Source organism: Equus asinus, chromosome 27, assembly GCF_041296235.1.
Source record: "Equus asinus isolate D_3611 breed Donkey chromosome 27, EquAss-T2T_v2, whole genome shotgun sequence".
Lineage (NCBI taxonomy): Eukaryota > Metazoa > Chordata > Mammalia > Perissodactyla > Equidae > Equus > Equus asinus.
In genome coordinates, this window is record NC_091816.1 from 37,896,412 (window position 1) to 37,911,284 (window position 14,873).

Here is a 14,873-nt window from a genome sequence, read left to right on the forward strand (position 1 = left end):
GGATCTGAAGATGCTGTGGGAGTGAGCTACCTGAGGTGATGGTAGGGAGAAGGGAAAATGAGTCATCTCTCCCATGCTAGGGAAGGAAGGAAGGAAGGAGAAGACAGGCTCAGGACGCTCAAAAGAACCGAAAGATGCACCAGTCAACAGGCCAGCCATAAGAGAAGTAGTGGGGCTGGTCCCATGGCCAAGTAGTTAAGTTTGCGTTCCTGCGCTCCTCTTCAGGGGCCTGTGGTTCATTGGTTCGGATCCTGGGCGTGGACCTATGCACCACTCAACAGGCCATGCTGTGGCAGCATCCCATGTGGAAGAACAAGAATGACCTACAACTAGGATATACAACTACGTACTGGGGCTTTGGGGAGAGAAGAAAAAAAAGAGGAAGATTGGCAATAGATGTTAGCTCAGGGCCCATCTTCCTCACCAAAAAGCATACCTTAAAATAAAAACCTCTAAAAGAAAGGAATGTATAAAACGTTGTCACATTTATATTCAGATGTTTCGAGGATCCTTTAATTATACCAAGACTAGAATCATATATCTTTTGCTTGATTCTTTCACGCCACCTAGAACAGCTCCTTGGGTGGCTTAAAGAATGATGTAAACGGATAGAGATGTGCCAGTCCCAAACAGTGATGCTGGGAATGGAGCCCTCCACTGCCGGTGGGACTCAGGAACGTAGAGTGGCTGTCTTTTCTTTTCTGTTTTGATTAAACCTTTTACTGAAATCTGACTTATCTCCTTAGGATCCCACAAATTAAACTAATATTAATATTTTTGATATATATTGCCAAATTTCTCAATGAAAGAGATTTTAAAAACATTTTTATCCTAGTGAAAATGGTTACTTCAAAAGCAGTTTCGTTCATCAAAACCTCACTTTTTTAACTCCATGAAAATGACTTCTGTAATTTTTAACTAACTATTTAGCTTTAGGTGCCTAGTTAATATCCTGACAATCTGTACATTTATTTATTCATTTAATTAAACTTGATAGTTATCTTATTTATATACTCAGTCCTTAATATACACTTATTTATTGGGTGAATAAATAAATGAATTCATATTATGTATCCTACACCAATGATGACAATGAGTTCAACAGAATAAATCATGTTTACACATTTGGGAGAATTATGTATAATACGACTTGTTTAGTAAAACCCACTCCTACTTCAAGTTTAGTATTATATTTAATTTTTCCCCAAAACCTTATAGATTTGTCTCTTTTGCTCTATTCTCTTTATTTGATGCATTCTCTAGAGACACAGTCTGTCCTTCAACACCATTGGATTCTGATTCCTCAACAGAAAACCCTGCCTGATTTTTATAGAAGTATTCAGCTGATCCGTCTGTGTCACTACTGTTTAGACATTGCAACGTCTACAAAAGGAAAGAGAGTGACTTGTGTTCACAGAATGAGGGCTTTCAACACTCTTCATTGTTCAAATGTGAAAAATTCTCTGTCCATTATGCTATCAGAACTCTGTCAGCAGCAATGAGATGAAAGTAGATAACACCCTCAGCTTCTGGACAGGAAAGCACATTCATGTTTGATGAACAGTAGCAAAAATGCACAGAAAAAGCTCACTGGCGGCTGAAGAATGAGTAAATACATTCTGTAGCTAGAGAGTTATCAGGAATGACTTGACTTTTTTGGAAATTGAGAGCTCATATAATCAAAAATAGGAAAAAAATGATAATATTTTATCTACAGCTCTAAATCTAGCTCCCTGCCAAAAGGGCTGAGAAGGAAAAGTGGTCAGTATTAAAGGACTTAAGACATCACAAAAGTTTGAAACAGGCAATAAAAGGAAGAAAAACAATTAATTGTGGTTATATTTATTCTAGTAGGACCATCTTTCCTTCGTTTAATTCATTTATCCTTTGATCAAAGTGGAAATCAAAATGAAATTACAGACTCTATGGAAAGTAGTGAAGACAAAAGCATGGCATATGAAGATGTCTGTGATGTAGCTAAAGATACACTGTTAGGAACATTCATAGTCTTAAACACTTTCATTGCTAAATAAGCATTCAGTTGAAGAATGGGAGAAATAACAAAATAGATCTAAGGAAATAAAAAGAAAAATATAACAATAAGAGTATAAAGTAATGAATTAGAAAACAGGAAAACAATAGAAAATCGAGAAATCTGTGCAAGAGCTAATTCCAAAATCTGGCCCTTACGATGCTCTCCAGCTTCACCCCAGACCCCCATCTTCTTTTCTCAAGAAAATCCCCTAAAGTTGACAGCCAACTGTACCCGAAGCTATTTTCCTTGACAAGTCAATCCATAAGAATATTCTAAGAACTTTATTTCCTGAAATTAAATGGTTTCTAGAGATGAAAGGATTGGCAATGGATTTCTGCAAAGAGACCAGCATTTCACATAAGGCTACACTGTCTAAAATTAAGAGATTTTCAAGCTGTTCTTCAGAAGTATAATCTTTAAAGATAGTGTCCAGTTACATTTATAGGGAAATGGGCAATACGCCAGTCTCAGCCAAATCCTTACCTACCCCTCCAGAACTTTGCAGAGGTAGAGGGTTAAACTGTTCATGGGTTAAGGATACAAATGAACCAATTAAAAAACTGCCAATTTGGAATTACCTCCAGTCTAGTCAGATTCTTATTAGCCTTACTGACGAGGATAAAGACACAGAGGCAGCCAAATCCCAATAGAATTCCCCCATGATGCTGTCAGGAAGGGAAGAAATATCCTGGCAATAAGTAGGGTTGGTGGCTGCACATTCACAAAGAGCTATTTTCTTTGCAACATTATATGCAACCATGAATGCTTAGAGTCAATTCCCCAAGAATAAAGCAACAGGTAATCAATTATAGCACATCTATTCATTGACATCCAGGCAGGCACGAGAAGGATGCATGAGGTTTGTAAGTGTGTCATGGGAGGATCATGTGAGAGTTGTGTAGGCAAGATTTTGATGCCTATGATTGTCAAGCCATGGTATTTCACCTGTGAATGCGTATGTTATGTGACAAAAGGGAATCAAAGTGGCAGATGGAATTCACGTTGCTCATCAGCTGACCTAAGACAGGGAGAGTGTCCTGTATTTTCAGGTGAACCCAGTGTCATCATACAAATCCTCTAAAGCAGAAGAAGACAGAGTGCGTTAGCGATGCAACGACAGAGACAAGGCAGGAGAAATTTGATGAGCAGGAGGGTCCCCCCACCCCCAAGCTGGTTTTGAAGACACAGGCAGGGACCATGAGTCAAGACACACATGCGAGCGGCCTCTAAAAACCAGGAACTGCCCTCAGCTGACAGCCAGCAAGGAAATGGGGGCCTTGGTCCTACAACTGTAACAACTCAAATGTGCAAGGAACAAATCCCTCCACCCAGAGGTCTCGGAGAGGAACGCAGCTGTGCTGACACCTCGATTTAGCCCAGCGGGACCTGCGTCCGGCGCCTGACCTACAAGGCTTTCAGATGACAAGTCTTTCTTACTTTATTGTTATGATAGCAATAAAAACCAACAAAATAGTTGAGAGAAAAAAGGAAATTGTACAGTAAGATGCACGGTATGATTTCATTTTTGTTTTAAATGTAGGTACATATTATATTTTACATGCATATGAAATGTCTAGATGGGGCAAAATTGTCAGCAATCGACACTCCTGGGGGCATGGGAATGTGAGAGAGAGAGAGGGACGTTCTACTTTATACAATTCTGTATTGTGTTAGCTTTTTACAATGAATATAAATCATTTTGTAATTTAAAAAATCAATTTAATAATTCAGTTAATTAATGGACTGATGGTGTATCATGAGGCTGGCCACAATATTGCACAGAAACCCCTCATGGCTGGGGTGTGAAGGCTCCATGTTATCACTTTCCCAAGAACTTCTCACTGTGTAGAATCTCCCAGAGCCACATTTCTTGTTTGCATCTGCAGTGTTACAGTTCGTTAAAAAATGATATGTTTGGGGCTGGCCCAGTGTGCTCCGCTTCAGTGGCCCGAGATTCGCAGGTTCAGATCCTGAGTGTGCACCTGTACACTGCTCATCAAGCCACCCTGTGGCGGCATCCCACATAAAATAGAGGAAGATTGGCACTGATGTTAGCTTGGTGACAATCTTCCTCAGGAAAAAAAAAAAGTGTTTTGTGGATTACGGACTTAGGTGTGCAGTCCCCCATAAAAGGGTTGGACAATTGGTGACGAGCACCCTGCTGCAGCCCAGGGACAAGATGGCCCTAGTGAGTATTAATGAGCAAAAGAAGGCCAGGCCTCAGGACACGCCTGCCTCCCAGTCGTCACTGGAAAGGCCCTAGTTACAGCAGGCTGAACACTAGATAGTGAAGTAAAATACTAGACATAGAGAAACAGTAGAAAAGAATAAGTAAAACACAAATTTTTTAAAAAAGGGTTTTTAATTTGCCTTTCTTTTTTCTTAGTTTTTGACTTTAAAAATGTCAAAACAACAGGAAAAGACCTAGAATACGACTGGAGTTAATGCCCATTTGAAAAAAACAAGAAACAAAATCAGGCAAAAAGCTAAGAATTTACTAGAGAAACAGTTAAGATAAATGAAGAGGTGCAAGGGGGAGATCCTTGCAATATCCACGAAACAAAGAGACAGACAGAGGCGACAAAGTTGAGCGGGGCCAAGTTCCCTTGTAGACAGACGCCTGCGGAGTCTGCCAAGCATGCAGTGGGGCTGCCTCTCCTGCGGGGGGCGGGGACCTGTGGGGCCCAGCGCCAGGTGCCTGCCGTTCCTACCCCTTGGTCCCACCTCCCGTTCAGACAGTGCACCTTTGATGAGAGACATTTTCAGCTCCCTGGGAATCCAGAAGGTTGGACTTGGCAGGGCTGTAAACACGCGCTCTCAGCGCCGGCAGGGGCTCCCACACAGCCTGGCACGGAGAAACTCCCCCCGGCTTCCTCCAGCTGAAATGAGAGATTTGGAAGTCACTAGCCCACAGGGGTAGTGGAACTGTGAAAGAGGATACCTTCTCCACGGGAACATATGGTTTCCTATTAATTGAAGGATTGCACATTTAAGGTGTGTGATATTTTCTGGGAAGCTAGCATCTGGTCCTTTTTTGACTAATAGACAAGAGTTTAAGAAATTGTGTGAAGGTGAACCAGCTTTAGACACATCTTTTAAATTGATGACCTTTATTTTTAGAATCTTTAAAAAGGATTTTACTGGTGCCCTTAATAGTGGTTCATTTATTAAGCTGATTAGCAATGATCCCTGACAAGTGTTTCACAAGAAGCTCGTTTGATTCATTCCTTCAGTGTGTATGGAGCACATATAACATGCTGCACAGTGAAGATAGAATGGCAATGATCTTAAGACATCCTTTGCTCTCAAGGAGTGTACGGGGTCTCGGGGAAGAAGCAAGCGTCTGGTAGAGATAAGCACAGGTTACTAAGGAAGCATAATGCAGGGGCACATAACTCAAGGAAGACTTCCAGGAGGAGGCAATCCTGAGCTGAGTCTTGAAGGATGAGCCAGAGCATGGACGTGTTAGAGACTATGGGGCATTTGGGAAACTGCAAGCAGTTTAGTAGGACTGGAAGGTGGATTTCACATTTGGGGATCGTGAGAACCAAAGCTTGACAGGTTGTCAGGGGCTGGATCATGAAGAACCTGCCATGGACTCAGCTCAGTGACCTGGGTGCACGGACGGTCAGAAGCAGAAAGCTGAGGAGGGAGGGTAGCCTGTGATGGGAGAAGCAGGGTCTGGGGTTGGTACTGGAGAGATGCGAGGAGCTGAGTGTTCTGGAGGAGATTTTGAGAGCCCAAACTCAAAATGGAGACCCGATATCAGGAAACAGCAAAAAGTCAAGATGGATGGTGCTAGAAATGAGGAAAGGGATGTGAGGGAGCTGCAGTTAATCTTTCTCAACGGGTTCTGCACACTCTGTGACTTCTTTCAAAAGCTTCTCAGGTTTACATCTCCAGTAGACCTGACTCCTACCTGGTAGCAAGTAGCATAACCATTTGCCCCAGACCAGTGAATTCCAGGAGATTCCTAGAGCAATTATCCAGTTTACCTAGAGGACTATGTTACTCCGTGTTTGGAGAGAAAGGGAGCTCACTTTTCCCAGGGCAGTTTGAGGAACCCAAAGGAGCCTCTGACCCCATTTCTGGAGCTCCTCTCAGATAGGGCACCTGAAAGGCAGGGTCCTCTACTGTCACTCATTCAATCAACTCACCCAACCAATGGCCAAGAGGGAGACAGAAGGTCTTAGAGCCAGCCCATGTCTTAAATTGCCCGGATATGAGAACATCAAAAAAGGGAAGTGAGGCTGAAGTATGCCCCTCCTCTTCCTGTCCCAGAATAAAGTTTGTTTCTCCCCAGAGAGGAACTACTGGCATAGATTCCATTTTGCTGCCCTCTGTCCTTTGGTTTGGCAAGATTTGGTTTTGCCAGTTCTGGTTCAGCTTCTGAGTCCATGGGTATCTCTCACTTTCTGCACAGCTCTATGCATTTTGGCAGATGTACAAAGTCATGTCACTCCACCACAATCGAGATCTGGAGCTGCTCCTTTCTTTGCAAAGTTCCAAATGTCTGTCTCTTATCATACTATTTCATATCCATGTTAAAGGACTTCCTTTAATATTTCTAGTGCTACAGTTCTGTTGGCAATGATTTCCCCAGCTTTTGTTTTCATAAAAAGGTCTTTATTTCACTTTCATTTATGAAAGACATTTTTGCTAAGTCTAGAATTCTGGGTTAATAGGTTTTTCTGTTAATACTTTAAAGATGTCACTTCATTGTGTTCTGGCTCAAATAGTTTATGATGAAAAATCTGCTAAAAGTTTTTGTTTCTCTGTATATAATGTCATTTATTTTTCTTGAAGATTTTCCCTTTATTCTTGGTTTCTGCTACTTTGAATATGATGCGCATATATATGTGTGGAGTTTTGTTTTGTTTCTTTTTATTTTTTGGTATTTATCTTTCTTGAAATTTTCTGACATTCTTCAATCTGTGATGCAACGGCTTTCATTATTTTTAGCAGTTCTCAGGCATTATATCTTCAAATATTTCTTCTATCCTGCTCCCCTTCTGCGTTTCCTCCTGAGATTCTATTTATATGTGTGTTAGACCATTGGATATTTTCTCACAGCTCTTGACTGCTCTATTTTGCTTTTTATCTCCCACTCTTTTTTTCTCTGAGCTTCCGTTGGGTAATTTCCATGGACCTGTCATCAAGTTCACTGATTTATTACTCAGTTATGTTGAGTCTACTAATAAGTTGATCAACAAAACTCTTTATGTCTAATACCATGATTTTTTATTTGTAGTATTTCTATCTGCCTCTCTCTTATAATTTTTCTCTCTCTGCTAATTCCCCATTTATGTGTGCAAGTCACCCGCCTTTTCCATTAGCTCCTTTACCCTATTAATCAGTGATTTTAAAGTTCTCTCTGATGGCTCCACCATCAGTGTCATGTCTAACTCTTCTCTTGGTTGCTGTGTCTGTTGAGCGCGGGTTTTCTTTTCTTTTATTGTGTCTCCTAGGTTCTGGTGGAACGCTGGTCGTTGTGTACAGAACAGTAGAGATGGAGGCAAATAGCATTCACGTCTGGAAGTGTACCCACCTCTTCTTCTGTCAGGCTTTTCATGTAGGGGATCCCGACGACCTCATCAGGAGTTGAGCTGCGGCACAGTTTTGTGTTGCCATGGTTACCTTCAGTGTTCCAAAGACTTCGATCCCTCCAGAGTTGCCCTTTTCTTCGGGTGATGGCTGGAGTTCATCCTCAGTGTTCCCATGGCACCCTCGGCTACACGCCATCACCACACGCCTGGGCTAGTGAGGGGCTTTCTACCCACCTTCTTTCCCCTCTCTCAGTCTCCATGTCTTGGTGTTTGCTGTGTTGCAGTGGCAGCAGGAGACACTCATTGTCCTGGGACAGTGCACCTTCGGCCGACTCCGTGTGCCTAGCTGCAGGAAGCCAAGGCTTTTTTGCTGTTCCTGCCTCTCCCCCACGGCAGTCAAACTCTGCCTTGTATTTGCATCAGGTCTTGTGCGCGAGACTTTTCCTATCCCTCCCCAGTGGAAGGAGAACTCTTCTGGCATTGGTTTAGATTTGTGAGCCCAGGACCAGAGGGTTTTTGTTTTTCTTCTCTCCTTGCCCCAGCAGTCTTCACACGTGCCCCCTGCAGCAGCAGAACGCTTTGCTCCGTGTGGAAGCTGGTCCCGGCAGCGTCATGAGCTTCCATGCTTTTCCTGCGGGGCTCACTAATCTCTTCCTGTGCACCTGTTCCAGCAGGGTGGGCCGAGGGGCCCTCTCCAGTCTCCAGCCCTGTTCCCGATCTTTCTTGTGAGCACCCAGTGGAGGGTCTGGAGAAGAGACTGCTTTTAGCATTTGTTAAAACTTAGGCTGATTTCTTCCTCACTACCTCTGCAGAGCTGGCTCTGCCTCACCCATGCTCTGCTATATGCAAGGCAGTCCTCATCCTGCTCCTTCTTGGAGGGGTCTGTCCCTCCTGTGATCCAGCCTACTAGGCTGCTCTGCCAACTCAGCTTTCTGCTGAATCGTGCCTTGTAGTTATCTCCTATTGTCAGGCTGGGAAAGATGGTCTTCCCAGGTGTCCACATCCAGTGGAATTCCATGTTACCCACTACTTTTAAACTGCTTTTTCAACTGAACGATTTACTGGACAAAGCCTCATTATTCTCAATGGCTACCCAGTATTCCAGCATGTGGATGAATCACACTTCAATACAGTTCCTATGTTTATTTGTTTCATTTCACTACATTTTTAAATAGATGGCATATTTGCATAAATTAAGGGGTTAACAACATATATTTATTAAAGGTATTATATTGAGATGTCCTGGCCCCATCCCTGTTGCATCTACTTCCTTCCTCCTCACTCCTTAGAGGTAAACATTTTTTATTAGTTTCTTATTTGTTCTTCTATTGTTTCTTTATGTAATACAAACTGGTATGAATTTTATTCTTATTTTCCCATCTTTATGATACAAAAAGTGGCATGCTACATGATGTTCTCTAGTTTGCTTTTTAAAATTAATATAATCTGGATCTCTCTGTATCAGTACACAGAAGTCTTCCTCATTTTTTACAGCTGCATAGTATTCCAGTATGTTCTATTAATAATGTTCTAGTATTTTAATACTTGTGTGTCTATTATTCAATCAGTCCTATAATGGTGGACTTTGGGTTATTTTAAACTTTTGCTCTTACCAACCACGTTGCAATGAATAACAGTGTACATGTGCCACTGCTCACAGGTGCAGGTGTATCCAGAGGAGAGATTCCCCGAAGTGGGACCCAATCCCCACCGAGGGGCATTTAGGTAATTTACAGTTTCTCACAGTGATATACATGTTTTTCAGGAATTTCTTTAGAATAAGATTTTAGGTTTTTAGTTTTAAATGGTGTGCTAAAATACCCTCCAGGGAGTTTTAATTATTGATAAGTAGGTGAGTAGTCTTTTCCAGCCTTTATCCATTTTTGTATTACGGTATATATTTCTTCCCTACTCATTTGTAAGGCATCTCTGCGTATGAAGAATGTGAACCTGTGTCCCTCATACTGCGAGACATTTCCCAGGTTTATCACCGTTCTACTTTGGTGACATGGTGACCACATTTTCAGTTGGTTGATTTGTTAGTTTGCTTTTACACGAATAAGTTTTCCATTTCATGAATAAAACCCTTCAATATCCTGCAGTTTCTCACTGTGGAATCTTGTTTGGACATGTCTGCTCCACCCCTTTCTATCTCCATCCCAGGATCATGAAATATTCATACACACATGCACACGCATGTATGCATACACACATGTGCATGTGGACACACACAGATTCCATCGTGATTCCTACACTTATCTCTTTAACACACCTCAGTTTATCTTTGCATGTGAAATAGCTTTTGAAATAAGCCCTCCTTTCTCTGTGAATATAAAATGCGACCTTCCTGAGAGAACGACTCAGAGATGTCCAAAATTATTAGAGCTTTGACTTCTCAATTCACCTAAGCAGAACCCCCCCACTCAAGCCCCAAAATTAAATTACTTGGTGTATGTTTTATAACTATCAAAATTGAATTCTCCAAATCTAGTATCTCAAATACTAATACAAAAGCTAATTTAAAAATCCAGTAAACTGGATTCAGTAGTAACTTGAAATTTGCATTTCATTTATAGTAATTCTCAAAGGTGTCCGCACATGGGCAGGCTCCGACCCAGGGCAGACGGCGTCTGTGCGGTCCCCGGATCCACCTTCCTGATCAGTCTGCACAACCGTCAAGATTCCTGCACCGAGACAGAGGGCACAGGTGTTTGCTGTTTGTTCTGCTTCATTTTTCTTTCTAGAGTGAAGACTTTCCCTTACCTTGGGCTGTTTTAGAGAACACAGAAGGTGAAAGCAAAGATCCCTGTCTGTATAATAAGGACGCGTATTCCATTATTAATGAGGGGACTGACTGTTTTCTCGGTTTAGCAGCAGGAAGACAAGACGGTGTTCAACAGAATCGCTGTTCCAAGAGGTCAAGCATTTTGAACACCTGCAGCCTTCACAGAAGGGGTTTTATATTATATGGCTCAAAAGGACCGGTAGCAGCCAATTAAAGACCCAATCTTCTCCCAGGACTTTAGCTAGGCGGCTTGAAAAAGGGCTGCTGGTCCAACACACTTTATGTGAGTGTTTATCGTGAGGCAGGAGGTGCATGAAATTCCTAAGGTTTTAGCGTGCCAATGGGATAACTCAGTGATGAGAATGTAAATCCACACTTATCAAATTAAAACAGAGGTATAATTACTAGGTTCATCTCACTATTTCATTCGCATTCTTGAATATTGTTAATAGAAGTTGTTCGTGGATACCAAGAGGAGACTAAAAACCTAAAGGAGCTCAGCAGACGTTAATTCTTATTTTTGTCATTGCAATCACTGTGGCACCGTAAGACGTTCTGTGGGTCAGCTCCCGCTGGTGAAAGTTTTGCGGTGTAAAAGGGGAGACACATTCAGTCACTCTTAAATCTGACACTTTCAAGTATATTTTAAATACAACTTCAGGACTATCGATTTTGCTTAAAATAGTCTTTGGGTATAAAATAAACTCCAGAATGAAGATGGTCAACTGTTTATAATTTACTGGTGAAATAGCAGATGAAGTTAATTTAAATGATCTCCACACCTTCTCGCCCGGCAGCAGCCCTGAGCATCCCCATTCGTGCTCAAGGCAGCTCCTCCGAGGGACCACGGGCAGAGGCTGCAAGTCCCGTGGGGACAGGAGGCGAGCTGACCACAAGGTGAATTTTGATTCCTCTGATTACTTGTCTCTTTTCCAAAACATAGTTTTGCTAATCTGGGAATCCCCACCGGCTCCTTTTATTCCATAGTAATATCCCCATAGTGACATTATTATAAAATATTATTTTCCTTTCCCTCGAATATCATGCCGGTCCCCAGGAGCATGCTCCTGCCATCAGAAGGAGAAATACTTTCACTGGGCATGGGATTAAAATAACTTTTCATTTCAAGCCCTTGGTCACTTACGTGACCTTCAGACCCTCACTTCTCTGAGTCAGGGTTCTGTTCCATAAAACGGGCACAGTTCTAACTTCCCGAGTGAATAGTTGAGCTTCTGTGATGTCATTTAAAAGGAAAATAGATGAAATTGCATTTAAATCTATAAAATTCTAACACATGAAAGATGTGCTAAGATGCTAACAGGCAATAATAATGACGTAATTGACGTACCTCCCAGCAGCATAGCTTTTTTTTTTTAACAGAAATTCCATATTTAACCCCAAAGAGCGACTGACCACGGGAATTCCATGGACTCGGCAAATCAGCAGAGGAGTCCCGTGGGTCACGGCACCATCTGGACGCATCACAGGGCACTGACCTCTCCACTTCATTATCTCCACCGAGGATGGAGCCAGATTTCGGAGAAGAGAATACTTCTCACACTTATAAATAGAATTTAGCATAGTGCCCCAACCTTTGTTGGATGGATGGACAGAGGGATAAATTATAGAATAAAGGACAGGATGCCCCCAGCTGGTGGGCTATCTCTGCGGATGGAGAGGACAGCGGTGTGGGAGGCAAAGGCAGAGGTAAGTTTGAATTTAGAACAGGAGCAGCTGTTGGGCAGCGCATTTTATTTTCCTCAGTTTTACCAGGTTTGAAGCAGTGGTATGTGTCCTGCCCGGGGACTGGGAACCATCTGCGGAGGAACGCCCCGCTTGTTTCCACACTTGGACGAAGGGTTAAGTCAATGTTTAGATTTCGCTCTAGGCCGCCCTTGGCCTCTTCATCACTCTGTTGGGCTTTCAAGGGAATTGTTACTGTATTGGGTAACGATGTACATTCCTTTCATTGTCTTGTGAACGTTGTCAGCACTGGCGCCTGTGCAGGATCCCGGGGGAGTCCCTGAGACGAGGGGAGGGATGAGAAGGGTCTCTCACGCTAAAGGAGGCAGTGATGGCAGCACCACGAGGAGAGCTGGGGGTGGGGAGACAGGATGCCTCCGAGCATGAGGGGTGGGTTAGCAGGCACCGGAGGAGCAACCTTGTTAACATGAAAAACTGCATAATTCTTAAAAATTCCTGACCCCTGCTCACGGTGGAAACACTGTCTGCTTTTTTGGTTTCTTTTTCGTGGCTTGCTGTTAATACATACAATCATAAAATGAATCACAAACTTTCAAAATGAGAAGTGACGTTGGGGCTGGCCCCGTGGCCGAGTGGTTACGTTCGCGCGCTCCGCTGCAGGCGGCCCAGTGTTTTGTTGGTTCGAATCCTGGGCGCGGACATGGCACTGCTCGTCAGACCACGCTGAGGCAGCGTCCCACATGCCACAACTAGAGGAACCCACAACGAAGAATACACAACTATGTACCGGAGGGCTTTGGGGAGAAAAAGGAAAAAATAAAATCTTTAAAAAAAAAAAAAAATGAGAAGTGACGTCAGCGGCCACCTACCCGGTGGTTCAGAAGCCCGGGCCAAGGATGGGCGTCAGCGGCTATGAGCCCCCAGGCCTGCTAAGCACAGCTGTTGCCCAGGGAGAGGTTTCAGATAACTCAATTCTCACCCGCGTCTCTAAGCACACCACATAGAGGCGGGGACACCTTGTCTAGTCCAACTCCTGACTGTGGGGGTGTTGGGTCAGTGGACCGCCTCTGGGCTCCCACCCGCTCCTTCCAGTTCCCAGCACAAACTTCCAGCAAGAACTGCTCTCCTGCTGTTTCTTTGCTCATTGGGCTCCCTCCTCGTTTTCCCTCCAAGTCTGTGGGCTCCTCCAGGGCGAGACTCAGGCTTGGTTCCCTGTCGTTCCTGAACCACCTTCCCCGACCATCTTCTCTGTGTGAGGCAGAGCGGAGACTGGTGGACGGAACGAGACAGCCTCACCCGCTTCCTGTCTGCCGCTCTCAGTGCGATCGCTGAGGAATTTACTCGTCCTAGGCAATCAAGGGATGGCTCACGTTCGGTTTGTGTAGATCGAGTCGCAATTCAAAATGTTTATTTTGCATCCTGTGAGCTAACATTAACGAATGACCGGATTTAGTGGGAGAAATCACACCATCATTTCTCCACCCCGTGGGCACCGGGCACTGGAGTGAATGACACAAAGATGGCGCCTCAGTCTGTGGCTTCACCGTCTCACCTATGCATTACAATGAACAATGTGTGCAACATCACTTGTGTTACAGTGAACAACCCTGCACGCAACACTGGCGAAGCATCGGGAAGCTGTTTCACCCTGTTGAACTTTCACATGGGATGACGGACAGCTTGCAGAGGGAAAAAACAGACCGTCCTTTGCATTTACCTCCAAACTCGGCTGGTAGGACCAGATACACATAACAATGTGACTGTTAAGAATAAGAGTCATATTTTCGTAGTTCAGATGAATAGCCAATTTCCAAAATAGTTTTCTCGGTTTATATTTTGGAAATTAGTTAAATTTATCAGTAATATGGCTTCAGACCAATATACAAAGTGTATGCTGTTATATTTGTAAAACTAATCCATTTCCTGCCCCCCACAAAAAAAATGTTGCCCACAAAGGCACATACAAAGTTATAGTAAACCAGAAATTCCCTACTATGATGCTCACGCACACACACATATGCTCCTGATGAAAATAACGAATGATCTGAAAAGATACTGATGGATCACACTGGCTATGGTAATTTCTTTAAAATTAATATTTGACATAGAAATTGCCCAAGTATATTTCCTTAATTACTATGTAATAGACAAATAACCAAAATCATGATTTTTTTAAATGGGCTTGAAAATGATGGCCATAAAGTCTAACTTTTTTGACTCAGGAATTGATGACAACTGGCCCGTGCTTAGACCATTTTGAGGAGACAAGGGTTCTGACACAGTGGAGGAGGGTTCAGAAGAGAAGATGGGTCAGGCCTTACGTTTGGAGGTCTCCGAGCGGCCTCTGGCTCAGGGACCGGAGCAGCGGCTCGGGCCGGATGGCCGTCTTGGGCGACGTCTTCGGGCTGGAGTCTGACTCTCCGCTCTCCTCGTCGCCCATGGCTTTGATGTAGCTCCCGCTCCTCATCCTCCTGCAGGGTATCTCCTCATCCTTGCCCCCGGTGGGGTACCCTCCCCACTCATCCTGAGGCACCTGGGAGAGAAGAGACACACAACATGCATCAACCGTGTCATTAGAATCCCATAACTGGCTCTTCTGAGGGAGCAAATTCTGCACAATTCCTTGAAGACACAGCTCTTTATGGTCATTTATCATCGAAAGTCAGGTGCATAAAGATAGATGCTTCTTAGCACTCTGTCATTCAAATCCTAAAAGGACATTAATATAAAACCATTGTTTTTTTTCCCTTACAAAAGTGACAGATGAACCTTACGGAAGAAGTGAGAATGTCATGAACATGGA

At 43.3% G+C, this 14,873-nt stretch overlaps 1 protein-coding gene across 5 annotated transcripts in view; it reads right to left on the bottom strand.

Annotated features, from left to right (window-relative positions):
- DLGAP2 (DLG associated protein 2) overlaps positions 1-14,873 on the bottom strand; it is an 823,888-nt gene that overhangs the window by 88,976 nt on the left and 720,039 nt on the right. For all 5 annotated transcript variants that reach the window (XM_070499944.1, XM_044760599.2, XM_044760596.2 and 2 more), the window contains exon 7: positions 14,392-14,603. In XM_070499944.1, coding sequence (XP_070356045.1) covers positions 14,392-14,603 — 212 coding nt within the window. The remainder of the gene's footprint in view (positions 1-14,391; positions 14,604-14,873) is intronic.